The sequence below is a fragment of the Podarcis raffonei genome, chromosome 6 (assembly GCF_027172205.1).
Source record: "Podarcis raffonei isolate rPodRaf1 chromosome 6, rPodRaf1.pri, whole genome shotgun sequence".
NCBI classification, from domain to species: domain Eukaryota; kingdom Metazoa; phylum Chordata; class Lepidosauria; order Squamata; family Lacertidae; genus Podarcis; species Podarcis raffonei.
The window spans coordinates 41,578,729-41,593,616 of NC_070607.1; the positions used below are offsets into that span (position 1 = coordinate 41,578,729).

Consider the following 14,888-nt stretch of genomic DNA (forward strand, 5'->3'; position numbering starts at 1 on the left):
TCTATAAATGCAACAATATTGCAAACTAAAAAATGAAAAATGTTGACATCAGTTATCAAGATGCATAGTCACATCTCCTGGAGCAATTATATTACTGATTAGTGTAATGTTTCCTATTGGAATGTTCCACCAATTATTCCTCTCCTGGTTCTGAATGAATTCCTGTCCTTTAATCCTCACCAATTTAGGGTGTGTGAAGAGGGCACATGTCCAAACATCATATAACAATCCAGGGAAGCCTGCTTTTAGACCAAGGGAGAAAACAAAGGTACTGCAAAATCCCAGCTATGTTGCAATTGCTGAGTAGTGCAACACTACCAGTAGCAACAAGTCAAAAAGAAGAGGCCCCCAGACCAGGAAAAAAACATCATTGAAAAAAGACACTTTGTCAGTAAGACTTTTTCTGACATTTTTAATTAAGAAAATTATGTCTGTTACTGTTACATTATTCTCTTTAAATTAATTCATTTTATTCTCAAATTACTGCTCCTGCCTCTAATTCATAGAGCACCTGCACCTGTCTCTGAAAGCAAGCATCTTTCCTCTATTAATATTCCAAAAACATAATAAAAGTTGTAACTTTATCAAAATTCTCCTTGAAAATGTACAGTTTGTTTTTTATGCTAATTTGTTTCCACCAGTTCCCATACCATCAGAAAAGTGATGAAGGGTGCTTTCCGTCCATCTCAAAAAGCTAGCTCAAAAGCATGTTGCAAACAGAGGTGTAGGGATGTGATGCAGAGCATCTGTAGCAGAGAAAGTATGCTTTTCCCTCTTGGGAAACTGTGTACTGCTGTGTCTATAAACTGCTTTAAAACTAACAGATGCCACATTACAGGGAAGCAAACATTTCTCCCACTGTCTGCACATGGCCTGAAACATTGCTGATATCACAAAGAATGGGGAGAGCCTGTTACTGCCTTCACATATTGGCCCAGCACTGATGGAATAGTTTTTGTCTCCTTTTGCTGAGGGGGTTCTAGAAAAAAACATTACCGAGAGCCTTTTCTTTCTTCCTTTTTGAGGGGGCTTAATCTTAAATCAATGTGTTTAGCTATAATTCACATGATCTCCCATCCCGCCAAGCATGTTCACTCAGAAATTTTATACCTTCAGCTCTTCAGTAGAGAACACTGGTACTTTCTTAAATAGCCTCTCTTGTTTTTGTGAGTTGCAAACTATTACAGGATTTGAAAAGGAGTTTTCCTGCCAGTTTAAGGAAACATTTGTCAGTTTAATGCAAGATAAAATGTATTCTTATTAAGTTAAGTCTAAGGAATTAAATAGAGAATTTCCCTTTATTTTATCCTGAAAAAGCATAAGATAACAAGGTCTGGCAAAATCTTAAATGTGAGGAAAATGTTATGCCAATGTTTCATAAAATGTAATACATCCTCTCAATTTGAATATGGCATTTCTGAATCTCAAAGTAGTATTCTGCTTGTTTTAACTCCAGCTCTTTAGAATATTTTCTTTCTTTCTTTCTGAAAATTGAAAAAAAAATCTGCAAGCTGTTAGCTTCTTCTGAACTTGAGCTAATTTGTCAGATACAAGTTTTAGCTGCCTTTAAAATTAAATATTTAGATCACCAGATATGAATATAGTAGTGATATAGGTATGTCCTAGAATTGGGATCTGCCACGTATATGATTGCCACATCCTATCATGATGTTCTCCCATGCAAATTTACTTGTATGTAAGTGTGTTGTTCTGGTCTTCAATCATTCCTATTCAGTGGGGATTTTGCTGGAGAACTTCCTATTAAATGGCACCTATGGTGAATTATAGGGACGCGGGTGGCGCTGTGGGTAAAAGCCTCAGCGCCTAGGGCTTGCTGATCGAAAGGTCGGCGGTTTGAATCCCCGCGGCGGGGTGTGCTCCCGTTGCTTGGTCCCAGCGCCTGCCAACCTAGCAGTTCGAAAGCACCCCCAGGTGCAAGTAGATAAATAGGGACCGCTTACTGGCGGGAAGGTAAACGGCGTTTCCGTGTGCTGCGCTGGCTCGCCAGATGCAGCTTTGTCACGCTGCCCACGTGACCCGGAAGTGTCTCTGGACAGCGCTGGCCCCTGGCCTCTTAAGTGAGATGGGCGCACAACCCCAGAGTCTGTCAAGACTGGCCCGTACGGGCAGGGGTACCTTTACCTTTACCTTTTATGGTGAATTATAATTATGAATTGTTTGTTTGCTTGTTTCTGCCACCAATGAAAGCTGTGGATCAGAGAAGCCTGTCTGTGTAATGTGGGTGGGTGGGAGCGCACCTAGTTGGTGAGAACCCAACCTACATATTATTTGCTGTCCCAAAGGACACATGGTTCTCTGCATAAGACTAACTGACAGATAGTGTGTTCTAATGTAATTGCACTCTTTGGCTAGGTTTGACAAGGTGATCCATTTGAATGGCCATCCATTTGAATGTAACCATTGAATGGTTACAGTCCCCTTTTCTCTCACTTATACCTTCTCAAATATTTGAGGAAGTCCACAACAAAAAAATGCTTAACTTACCCATTGAAAATGTGTTAATAGGTTACACAACAATTTTACCCCAGACTACACAACATATACAGATTTGGGATGTGATGGAGCAAATGCAGTGTACATGGAGATCTCAGTTTGTGCAGGGAAAATTTTCCTTGACTTCTAAGGCTACAGAAATGATCTACATGCACCATGAGAATCACCATGTGCAGAGACTGGGTTGTTTTGTTTTTTTTGTTTGTTTAATTGATGAGGATGGAAAGGTTCTGCATGTGGGATTTTGGATCATGCCACTATAATGGGAAAATAAGTACTGTAATCAAGTTGATTCCTGTAATGAACAGTCTATAGAAACCCGGAGGAAACTCTTCAGGGATCGTTTTTTAATTTTAATGTTTTCAAACAAAACAGCTGAAGTCTCCCCCCCCCCCCGCTGCCGCCCTTTACATTATTGGATAGATTGGAAGCACCTCTTTTGATGTTAGTTTTGATGCCACAAAAGATGCTGGCCACATGGAGGAGGCCTTGGCATGACTTATTCCCATGCTAGCATTGCTCAGGAAAAAAATATGGCACTGGAAGGAGCTCAAATGACCTAGATCTGTTGATTTTGTAGTGGCATAGCAAAAGACTGCAGTTATGCTATTCAGGTCATATCAAAGTAGAGCAAAAACATCACTTTTATTAGTAAAATGTCTAGACTCCTTTCAGCCCGTACCTGAGGAAGCTGCAGTTATTTACCTCATAGTGGAAACTCAGGAGGAATGTCTATTAACCTATAGAAATGACTCAGCTCCGGGGCATGTAGCAGAAGGTAAACAAAAGAGAAAGATAATGAAGGTGATAATTAATTATTTCACCTCAGTAAAGTGTCTGAAAGCAGCACAATTGTCTTATTCCTCAATATTTTCTCCTTACCTCAGGCACCAGTGACCCAACCCACATTCACTGGTCTCCTCTCTCATCAAATCCCACCTTAGTTAAATGGGCAAAGGGTTCCCTGCTCCCTCTCTCATCAACTTCTAAGGTCTTGCAAAACAAAAATGGATCCTTCCCAGCAGCATTGCCAAAGAAAGGCAAGTTTTACTGTGGGTGCAACCTGTAAAGTGAGAGGACATATTCATTCTCCATAACATAAATCCTGGGGTCTACTGGTCCATGTTGAATATAAATTGCACTGGCAAACATGCTGTGTCTGCTCTCATGGACATGAATAATGTGGCCCAACTTTGTAAGAGGCGTGTCTGTGCTTGCATATTTATATGTATGTATTTGCAGTATGACTACCCTTTCTCGTTAACCAATGAACTGTTTCTAGGAGGAGGAAAAAACAAGCTTCCTTTCTTGAAATCTCTAAACAGATAATTAACAATACCATATAACTGTGAACATTTACAGCAAGCATTACACTTTTGTTTTGGATTTGAGTTTTTTTCATATTTGCATAATGTTCTGTCTAATGAGATTCATTGAACTAGGGGTCAACAATCAAGTATTGTGCTTAAGCAGGCCACCTCTTGACTAAAGGGTACAAAAAGTGGTATAAAGTGGTACAAAGGTGTGTGGTGTGTGTGTGTGTGTGTGTGTGTGTGTGTGTGTGTATGCTGGGCTTATTCCAGCAAGGCAGAAGAAGGAAGAGATGTGTTTTTCCTATGCTAGGCTACTATGTTTCCTGTTTTAAAGATGTGACAGGATTGTGAGGATTCTGAAGCATCTCATGACACACCTCCAACATTGGAAGGGCACTGGGTGCAGATGCCTTTCCACAATACAGAGGGTGTTTCCACCACTGGAAAGGAAGATCTGACAAATCCTATATTCCTTGGGCATCCCCAAGGGACTATGTAGGCTTGCAGCCTGGAAGTTTGTTCTTGCTTGTTTCCAAATACCTTTCATAAAAACCAGAGTGCGTTTCCTCTAAAATGCCTGCATTTTAACATGTTTTCCATTGATTTCGGAGTATTATCCCCACCTTACCTTGTAGCTTAGCCTGCATTTGTATTTTACCTATTTAAATAAGCTTGCTACCTTATTCACTCACATTATCGGGCCAAATACAGATAAATTGGCTACAACCAAGTCAAAAGTTATGCCATGCCTAAGTGCTACTAAAATTTATACAGTGGTACCTGGGGTTACATACGCTTCAGGTTACATATGCTTCAGGTTACAGACTCTGCTAACCCAGAAATAATACCTCAGGTTAAGAACTTTGCTTCAGGGTAAGAACAGAAATTGTGCTCTGGCGGCGCGGCGGTAGCGGGAGGCCCCATTAGCTAAAGTGGTGCTTCAGGTTAAGAACAGTTTCAGGTTAAGTACAGACCTCCGGAACAAATTAAGTACTTAACCCGAGGTACCACTGTAATGGTAGGACTGTAGCCTAACAATCCTATAGTCACTTTTATTTATTTTTAAAAAGCTATATAAAATTATGATAAGGTAGCATTTCATGAGGTGCACATAAATGCCTAGATGAGTCAAACAGCCTTAGGGAATTAAGTCAGGAAAGACATTACAAAGATTTCTGGGTGTTGTGTTGTTGTAAATCATACTATTTAATGAGATTCCTATTTAAAGGTAAACAAACACATCACAGGAGTTTTGAATTAACTTGACTACAAAAATCAAGTTGAGTAGAACAAACTTAAATGGCTCAATACACATTTTGATTATCTGAGGAAGTTCTTCTTTTGAAGCTAGTCAACAAGTGAGGTGGAATGCTTAATGTTCCTTGAATGAATTGTGTTCAACGTCGAAAGATTTTAATGCGAACACTTGCTTATAAATACATTAAGCTACAATTTGAAAATAATTAGCAGTGAGTGGCTAGCTGACCTAACCTAGACATTCATCTGGAAGTGATGAATTTGAAAACTGTGTGAGGAATACAAAGGAAACTAAGAACAAGATAACATAGTGAGAAAGATAACAACATAGGTTGGTGAGGACTGCTTAGAAAGTTCAAAAGTAACAACAAACTGTGGTTAAAGCAAGCCAAGATTCATAAACCAGCTCCAAACTATGGATTCAGTTCCTACTTTGTGGGCCTTGAAACAAAGCATAGTGATACTGGTTAGGTTTAGCCATTAACACAAACAAAAATTAAGCCATATAAACATCTTAAATATTATAAACAAAAATAAAAAGTAATATTGACAATATATAATGAAATTGGGTCCAGAGGATAACCAAGACTAATTTCATTTGAATGTGAAATTGCCGACTTTCAATGAAGAAAAGAAAAAAGTGCAACTTGTCGCTAAGCTCATCTGTGCCGGAGAAAGTAGCCAATGTAAGACCAATTTTTACAAAGAGGTCAGATGGTGATGGGGTTTTCTGGGAAATTACAACCTGGTTAGATTAACGTCTGTTCCAGGAAAGCTGGTGGAAAGCATTATTAATGCTAGAATTACCAAGCAAGCCGATGAAGAAGCCTTGCTGAAGAACAACCAGCATGGCTTCTGCAAGTCTAGCTATCCTTGTAGGATTTGTTGAGAGTGTCACTAAGCATATGGATTGGGGAGATCCAGTAGTCACAGTGTACTTGTACTTTCAAAAGCCTTACAACATTTGGGGCTATTTAGTTTAGAGAAAAGGTAACGGGGGAACAAGATACAGGTGTAGAAAATTATGCATTGTGTGAAGAAAGTGGCTGGAGAAAATTTTGTCTGTCATAATATTAGAACCCAGGGTCAACTAATGAAGCTAAATGTTGGAAGATTCGGAACAGACAAGAGGAAGTATTTCTTCATGCAGCGCATAGCCACCAAAATTCAATGGCTTAAAAAAGGATTAGACAAATTATTGGAAAATAAGGCTATCAGCAGCTGCTGGCTGTGTTCCACGTCCATTGTTGAGGGGAGTATACCTCTGGATATTAGTTGCTGGGAATGCTGTTGGTCTCATGTCTTGCTTGTGGGCTTCTCCTAGGCATCTAGTAAGAAGCTGTGAGAAGACAATGCTGGACTAAATGAGCCACTGGCCTAAACCAGCAGAGCACTTCTTCAGGCAGTTTCAAATCAAACACACACCCCAATGTGGGAGTCCCCTGGCAGCTCAGGAATGATTTACAATAGAGACTAGACAGCCTTGTTCTCAGCTTCCAGAGCTTGCATTTTTGAGATGTGTCAGTTTTGAGAAGGCTTTTTAATAATGCATTATTGAGATGAGAGACAAAGCAATTAACTACTTTATTAGATTTTTGAAGCAGCATCTCTATCCATTAGGTCAAGACAGTGATATTTTTTATGATTTGCTCAAACGTTTCCTGCTGCAAAGATTTTAAGAATTAAAAACTTCATTAATTGCTTAATAAACTATTCTAAGGCTTGGAGGCCTCCCACAGAGCATTTGCTAATATTAACAGTGGGTGCACAAAGGAGACTTAATGCCAGGAATAAATGATTCCTGAGAATACATTCCTAGGAGGTTTGCAGACCTAAATATATTGGGCAAAATTCATTAGAAATCAGTTCTATATAAGCTCCGTTAGACTGAGACATGCTCAAAAGGCAGATTGTAAAATAAGGCACAAACATGATAGAATATCATGGAAAAACAAGCACCAGATTAGCAGCAGGAGGAATTAAAAAAGAGAATGTCTATTTGGACTTGAAATGTACCAATTGCCTAAACTGTTTGCTTTGTCTGTCAAATATGAAGGTGAAGAATCCAAGACCCGGGATTTTATCTAATGCTAGCCCTACTTAGACCCATTGAACTTAATGAATTTAAGTTAGTTGTATCCATTAACTTCAGTTGGTCTATTAGATGAGTAGGATTAGGATTAGCATGGGATACAACCTCACCTCTTCCTCCCCCAACTCCTTTCTCTGTTTGTGTCTGTTTCTCAATGAACATAGCACAGGTACAGTAGACACTACATTGTATCCTGTTGTTTCACTACCGTCCTACAAATTTTTATTTTAAAAAACAAATATGATTTTGTCTGTTCCCTTCCACCAACTGACAAATGCCGTGGCAATGGAGAGGCTTACAAAACCCAAACAGGTGCCTTTTAATTTAAACATCAGGTTGAAACATTTGCAACCTCTTTTTCTGTATGCCGACAGGAGGAGATACAACAGTTGTTGAAAGGCTTAATACCTTCCTGGTAGGAGGGTTTTTGTTATTCCCCCTACCCCTTCAGGCAACTTGCGTGTGTGTTCTTCACTGACTGAGCTGTGGGGTATGTGTGTGTATGTTTTGATCTGTGATGAGACAGATTTTCAAGTAATTAGAAGCAGCCTTTACATTTTAACACACAGAGAGAAATCCACAAAGGCTGCAATTATACAGAAAGATCAAGCAATCTAACGTCTTGCTATGCTGCCGGTTGTTTCTGCAGCTCGCTAGGAAGAAGCAGGTGGGGGGTGCAGGAGGGTTTGCTCTAATTGGAGAAACCTTTTGTATTGAAACGTCTAAGGAAAGACAGACAAACGGTGCCAAATATTTGCCCCCAGTTAGAGCAGTGTAGTCCTGTGAAGTCTCCGCTGAAGACTTTTCCACGGTCTAATAGACACTAATGGCTCACCCTTAGGAAGCATCTCCTCAGCGGCAAGTGATGCAGAACAAGAACTGATGGAGGATACAGCCCAAGTGCTCCATGATAATTGGGCACTTGGGACATGCAGTGACATGGCAGGCAACTATTTTCTGGGAGGTCCTGCCATAGCACAATCAGGTTGTTGCTAATGGTCTGTTGAACGCCGCACACATGTTTCTCCAATGTTACGCTGTTGCTGTTTCTCCAGACAGCTTCATAAGAGCAATCAGTGTTGGTTCAGCAAGGCAGCTGAGGGCACAGCGTGACTCAGCGTGACAGCAGTGAAGAATTTTTAGGACAGCTGGAGTGATGCTCAGGAGGAGGAGAAACAAGATGAATCCTGTCCCGAGAAAAAAGATAATTTGTTTTAGATTCTGAAAATGTACATGACTTGTAGCAAAGTAATCTATTACTGCATCTCTGCCTTCATGCTTCTCTGAAATCATGTGCTGGTTAACCTTTGTAGGCCTTTCTTAAAGCGAGTCCATAAATAGTGACTACATATTTTCCTGCTGGCAGGAGAACAAAAGGAAAATTAATCCTAAATGGTGCATTGGGCCAACTGATAGCTTATAGATGCACACATGCTGACTGGGGCCATTTAGATGGGAGGTGGAGTTCAGGAGCTATCTGTACTGGGCCCACAACCAACAAGGGGACCCTGGCATTATTATTTTTTAAAGTAAATCTCTAGCCCCATTAGAATGAGTTATTAAGCAAAATGTGAAGCCACAATTCAAAGTAATTGCTTTGAAAGATATGAGCCTCTTCCTGCCTTTCAGTATTATTAGCCTATGAGGGAAGCTAAAGTTGTGAGAAAAATCTACATTCATGAAAGCCCTGGGACACCCCAGAACATCTTAAAAATAAACCAGGAAGTCTCTTCTCTAGGATTTGGCCAATGACTAGGGATGGTGGAAGTTGCTGTTCAAAACACTGGGAGGGCACCAGATTGTGGAAGTCTGTTGTAGAGCTTTTCTCCAGATTCAGAAAATACAAAAGGGCTGCCTGGTTCATTTTGAAGGGACTTTCTGATTCATTCTGAAACTTTATTTTTTCTTCCCTGATAGAGAAGTGATTTTGCTCAGAGAAAATAATGGTGAAATCCAATTGTTAGTGTGGTTCCCATGGCATCCCTATAACTATAGGCAATGGGTGGTGGTTCTGTCCCTTGTAATGTGTTCAGCTGCAAGGATTTATTTTTCTCTTACGAGTGTCTGTTGACCATTTTCATATATGAGGAAATATATGTAGGACACAGTAGAGATGGAAGTCATCCTCACCCTAGGGACCCCTGTGTATGGGAACTTCTGTGCTCTTTCCCCTTGCCTCAGTGTCCCATATTATAGTCCACTTACACAGCCCAGAGAACTCAAGGGAAGCCACTGAGAACTCTGGTTTTTCTTAAATGGATATTCCCAACCCTTCATTTTCACTTCCCCACGCTGGGTTCTGTTTCTTTGTACGATATAACCATGAAAACTTATAGTATGTATATAATCACTGAGTCAAGCAAAAGCATCTGACCAGGAAACTATAAAATAGCTCTTGTTCAGAAGTAAAATCAATAATTGTTGAAGTCATCATTGTTGTGCTGAGCAGAACATGTCATTTTCATAAATCATTCACTTTCATTTTCATCAATCATGCATTACAGCTGGAGAATGGAAGCCTGTTGTTGGACATAGATGAAAATCTTGGTAGAGTCACTCAGGTAAGAAAATTCTCAGTAGAAATAGATGAACTCACCAAACTAGTTAGCAGAGTATGACTAAACAGAGATTAGTGCCAGTTACTACAAGCTCTTAAGATGTTGGCAGAAAGCACAAATGTTTGATTATAATCCATATATTTAACACTTTATCTGTCTTTCACACAGTGTTACTCAAACAGCTTGTGAAATTTGAACATGCTGAAATTTCAGAAAACCTGAGAAGGAGCTGTTTGAGTCTGACCTGTAGTTCAGAAAATGGACAGGATCTTTCCCTAGTAATGCCTTCTATCCAAGGCAAGCCCCAGACATAGTCCCAAAGACAAAGCAAGTCAAAAGTTAGAGATATGAGGCAAAATTACAGTCACCTTCTAGCACCTCCATAGTGGTGAACGATCTCTCCAAAATTTCTGCCACTTACCATTTAGAGTTCTCTTTCTCTGCACAAAGCAATGACAACAAATATCTAAAAAAAGCACAACTCATTCATATGTGTGTCATACATCGGCTGCCTTTCCATCCCAGCAAATATATAACGGGGTAAAATAAACTCTAGCTAGTCCCATATTTTCTTTCTCAGAGTTTCCTTTGTACATTAGATATTTAAATTTCTAAAATATGAAATCTAAGCTAATTTTCCTATACAAATTGCATCTAGCAAGATCCACATTTAACAAGCAAATGCTTAACAAGTGGTTTACAGTAGTAGCAGCAGCAGCATGTCAGGTATGGAGATTCTTTGCCACTGGTGACAGAGTGCAAATGCAAATGTTTCCATTCTACAGGCAGCATGATGTTACATGTTGTTAGCTGCCCTGAGTGGTGCATGTACACCTGAAGAGTGAGACACAAATGCTTTAATAATTAAATATCATTAAATATTTAATTACCAACAGAAATACACTTAGGATTCTTGCAGATATAGAAAAACCCTGCATCTGTGATGCTCTTTACTCATAGAGTATGTTTCCATTGCAGAGTGTGTGAGAGAAGGAGTTATAGTGCTTGAATCAGCTAAAACTAAAATTATGCACTGTGATGAATGATTGCACGGTGGGGATGGGGCTGTATGCTAATCAGTTATCCTCCTACGCTCCTTTCGCTGTATTGCAACCTTATTTGCACCGCTTTGTTTCTGCTCACTAAAATTTAAAAAGCTGTTGCCAAATAAAAAAACAGATTTTTGTGCAGCACCATGAGGGTGGAACATCCAGAGGTGAAGTCATCTGAGGAAAAAAAAAAAAACACAGAAATGGGTATGGTTAGCCTAGACTTGAGAAAACACTTGAATGTTTTGAATTTTTAACTCCCATGTCCATAGTTGAACAGTATCATTAGTAGAACCAACCAAAATGACACAAAAGTGTTTCAAGCCTTAAAGTTCTCCAGAACTGTTCATCAGAAAAGATATTACACAAAATAGGATGGGGGAGCAAGGGAAAATAAAAGAAGAAAAATAAGGCTGGATGATGTAGTCATAAGGTCAGTTTGTAGATCTGCACCTGCTGCTTTGGGTATCTGTTGACCAGTTCATATGTGCAACATCCCCCACACAATTGCCTCTGAAAGCAGATGGGCCTGTTAGCCTGGTCAGGATCACTTAAAAGCATTTATTTTAAAAACACTTCCTCTAAACAGCTGTCCTAATTCCCATAGTTGTAGAGGCACTTTTTCAATATGCAGCCATCACGGAAAATGTTCTAGTAAATCAAATTCAAATATGCTCTTTCAAAGAAAATTATTAGCTTCTAAGGAGATCATTTATTTATATTAGCCAAATTAATTTTGATCAGCTTCACTATTTGCATGCTAATGCACCTCCTCAAATTGTTCATCAGTTTATCATATCTTTCTTTCCTGGCATCATTCTGTGAATGTCCAATAATTCACTTTGCAATTACAGTGACAGTCTCAAATGCTGTGCCTTATTCGCAAGCCCAGTTGAAAGTTGAGTACGCTAGGACACTGAGACAACAGTATGCAACTCAAAAACACAGAAAACTGAGTTTCACCTAATCTGTTTTGCTTTCCAAATTATTGGTAGATGTTCTTGTAATGACCAGGAATAACTTAATTCAAAATCTGTGAAGTATTTCCAATGTACATTATACAACGGGAATGTTTACCATCAATGCTTCTCTTCCATCATTTTCTTATAACCTACTTGATTGTAGGGTGGGTGGGTGTACTTGTCCATCCCAAAATAATTCTCTAGCTCCCAAGCTGTCATAAAATTAAAGATTACCAAGAAGCACAGTTTTATCAGAGCCCCTTTGTATTGCAGAAGCTAAAAAATAATATCTACCAGTGATAATTAGGAAATAAATTTCCTTCTGGAAGTATCTTTTAAAGGAATGGATTAGTTTACACCCTTTTTTTGCAACAAAAGGGACACAACCTTTAAAATGACATCTTATTAAATGATTAAATTTTACAGGACCAAATGCTTTCAAAGCAAGCATCTGAAAATCTGCCTTGCCTTTCTTGCGTTTACATGTGGAATAGCTAATCCCTTTTCCTTCATATTAAGACAACGCAGGTGTCAAATTCCATTTTTTTTAAAGGGCTTTGTGCTATAAAAAGCATCCAGTTCACTTTCAGTTTTGAGGGCTTTTAATTGGAGTTCCTTCAAGCTCAGGTAGTTAACATCCTTTTTGTAGAATTTGTTCATAAGCAGAAGAGAGCTCCAAGCTTGGAAGGCATACTGTTAGAGACTGGAATTTCTTGAGCATTATAGTTAGCTTGCACACTGAACACCTCTAAAGCTCTGCCTGAATGCTGATTTGAATGTAAGGCTCTGTGAAGTTCATAAGAGTCCCAGTAATGAAATAACAGAGTAGTACAGCATACATTATTTAATGGTTAATCATAAGATTGGCTTGAGAAGACTGGCCGATTCTGCCTCTGGAGTTGCTGGGTGTCCGTAAATGGCTGTCTTATTTGGGAAGCACCTCCATGCTCAAATCCAATGCCCATAAAGTCCAAATATTGCAACTGGAGCCCAGATTTAATATGGCATTATCAGCAGTATGATTTTAGCATCCACAACCTGGATTTTTTCATGCATATTCAGCACACCCATCCATGATTTGCTGATGGCAGCCTGAAGTGGGACAGGCATTTATGATGATGGAGGCAGGCTGCCCAAAAAAGGGGGGGTGGAGAGACCGAATGCAGAAATAAATCAGAAAAATGTATCAAAATGACCAAAATATTTTATTATTGCATAATCTGTTCAGAAACAAAAAATACCTTCTTCAGGGACAATCTTCCGTATTGGCACGCTGCAAAAAATATATATTGTTTCCTCCCTTGCCAAATGCAACTCATTTCTCATAGGTTTTCAGAAACAGGTTCTGCCACATTTGTCCCAACAGTTCATTCCAGAGACTGGGATTAATGCAAGTTAAATGTCTGAAGGATGTAAATTAGTAGTGAAAAAAACACTTGTTGGTGCCTTTAAAAAGCCTGCCTTGGGAAGAAATGTATCTAGAACACAATGGTTTAAGTGACAGAAGGAGTCAGTAGAAGATACCTATAGGACAGTGGGAACTGTTCCATTCAATGGATTACAGCTCACTTGGTGAGAGGATGATATGGACATAACATCCTTTGTGGGAGGTTTGTAAAGGCCATTGTCTGGGTACTCATTGACAAGGTAGTAGAACTGAAGCCAGTGCAACCTTTGGATAAATTTCTTCCTCTATGAGGAGGAAATTTTTTCGAAGGGCAGGGGGAGAAATTGATCCTGTCTTCTGATCAGGAGGTGGTTCTGTGTAAAGATTTCCCTCTTCACACCATCTGTGGATTTATTTATTTTTTAACTCCTTTAATATCTAGAGTGCCAATGAGATATTAATGAAATGACAGACATTTGTTCAGGTTTGCCTCACAGACTGGCCCAAAAAAATTGCGAGTAAAAAATTGTTTTGAGAAGTTACTCTTGCTTTCCATTACAAAACTGGCTTCTGTGTTGCTCAGTGGATTAGAGATGAGACATGCCTAAATCTTTTTTCTTTCTTTTTGCAATTCTTTGCAGGCTGTTACCCAACTAGAGCTGTTTGGGGACATGTCCACTCCTCCTGATGTAACCTCTCCCCCTGTAAGTATCGGAGAGAAATGCCCTGCCTCTTTCTCACATGCCACTTTCAGCAGGCTTATTGTAGCAGCATAATGCATTTAGATATTCATGACTAACAATGCCCCATACTGAAGCTGAAAGAATTTCAAAAAGGTTTGCAATCATTTTACCCAGTTTGAATTTTTCCTTATGTAAAATTGCTCATTACCTTTCTACTTCTTTTTCTGCACTAATTGCTTACACTGATCCCCTGTGAAGCTATTAATATCACACAGCCTTAGACCTTTCATGGGGGGTGGGAGAGAACAGGTGCTGTAGGAATTTGCATATATCCTAGGAGCTGGGGAAGAACACTTTCGGGTTTATTTAATACATTACAAATCATAAGAGATTTTCCTGATTCAGTTTCCCATTCTGTTTTCTAGTTGCTGCTGTTTTCCCTTCCCCACTTTCCTGCTGCTCTCTCCCTTCTGCATCTCCTCTCTTATAACCCCCCCCCAGCCCATGCTTTCCTCTCTGTCACTTTTTTTAATTAGAAAAAAGGATGTAGAGCCAGTTCTTGGCAGCAGAAGCCACAACTGAGATGCCACCCATGTATGTTTAATCAGCACGTTGTAATCTTGCCGTGTTTTACAGACCCCTGCAACTCCAGGTGATGCCTTTATCCCATCTTCATCCCAGTCACTTCCTGCTGGTGCAGATGTATTTAGTTCTGTACCTTACAGCACTGCTGCTGTACCCTCAGGTGAGTTTTTCACATCATGTTATATAACTTGAGAACTTAAAGGCCAGTCTGAGCATATGTGGCTTTTAATGGGAGCTATTCTGTTGTACATCAGAACATCTAGACCCTTGATGAATTAGTAGATTTAGTTAGTTGTAGTTCCCGCATACCTGCTCATTAATCAATGACTGCAGTGAATGACCCATTACAGATATAAAATCCACAGATAAAATGAACACCTCCCATCAGGCATCTTATTTACGTCCCCCAACCCAGTAGATACAGTTTACACCATAAGAGTTTGGCAATCCATCTGTGATTCATTCAGTGAACAGCTCCTAAATCCTTC

General features: G+C 39.5%; 1 protein-coding gene across 14 annotated transcripts in view; it reads left to right on the forward strand.

The window, feature by feature from the left end:
* The window catches only part of DAB1 (DAB adaptor protein 1), a 568,090-nt gene that overhangs the window by 533,875 nt on the left and 19,327 nt on the right, over positions 1-14,888 (forward strand). For 11 of the 14 annotated variants that reach the window (XM_053392306.1, XM_053392292.1, XM_053392295.1 and 8 more), the window contains 3 exons: positions 9,681-9,737; positions 13,774-13,836; positions 14,452-14,560. In XM_053392306.1, the coding sequence (XP_053248281.1) occupies positions 9,681-9,737; positions 13,774-13,836; positions 14,452-14,560 (229 nt within the window). The remainder of the gene's footprint in view (positions 1-9,680; positions 9,738-13,773; positions 13,837-14,451; positions 14,561-14,888) is intronic. The other 3 variants (XM_053392300.1, XM_053392304.1, XM_053392305.1) reach the window with 1 other exon arrangement.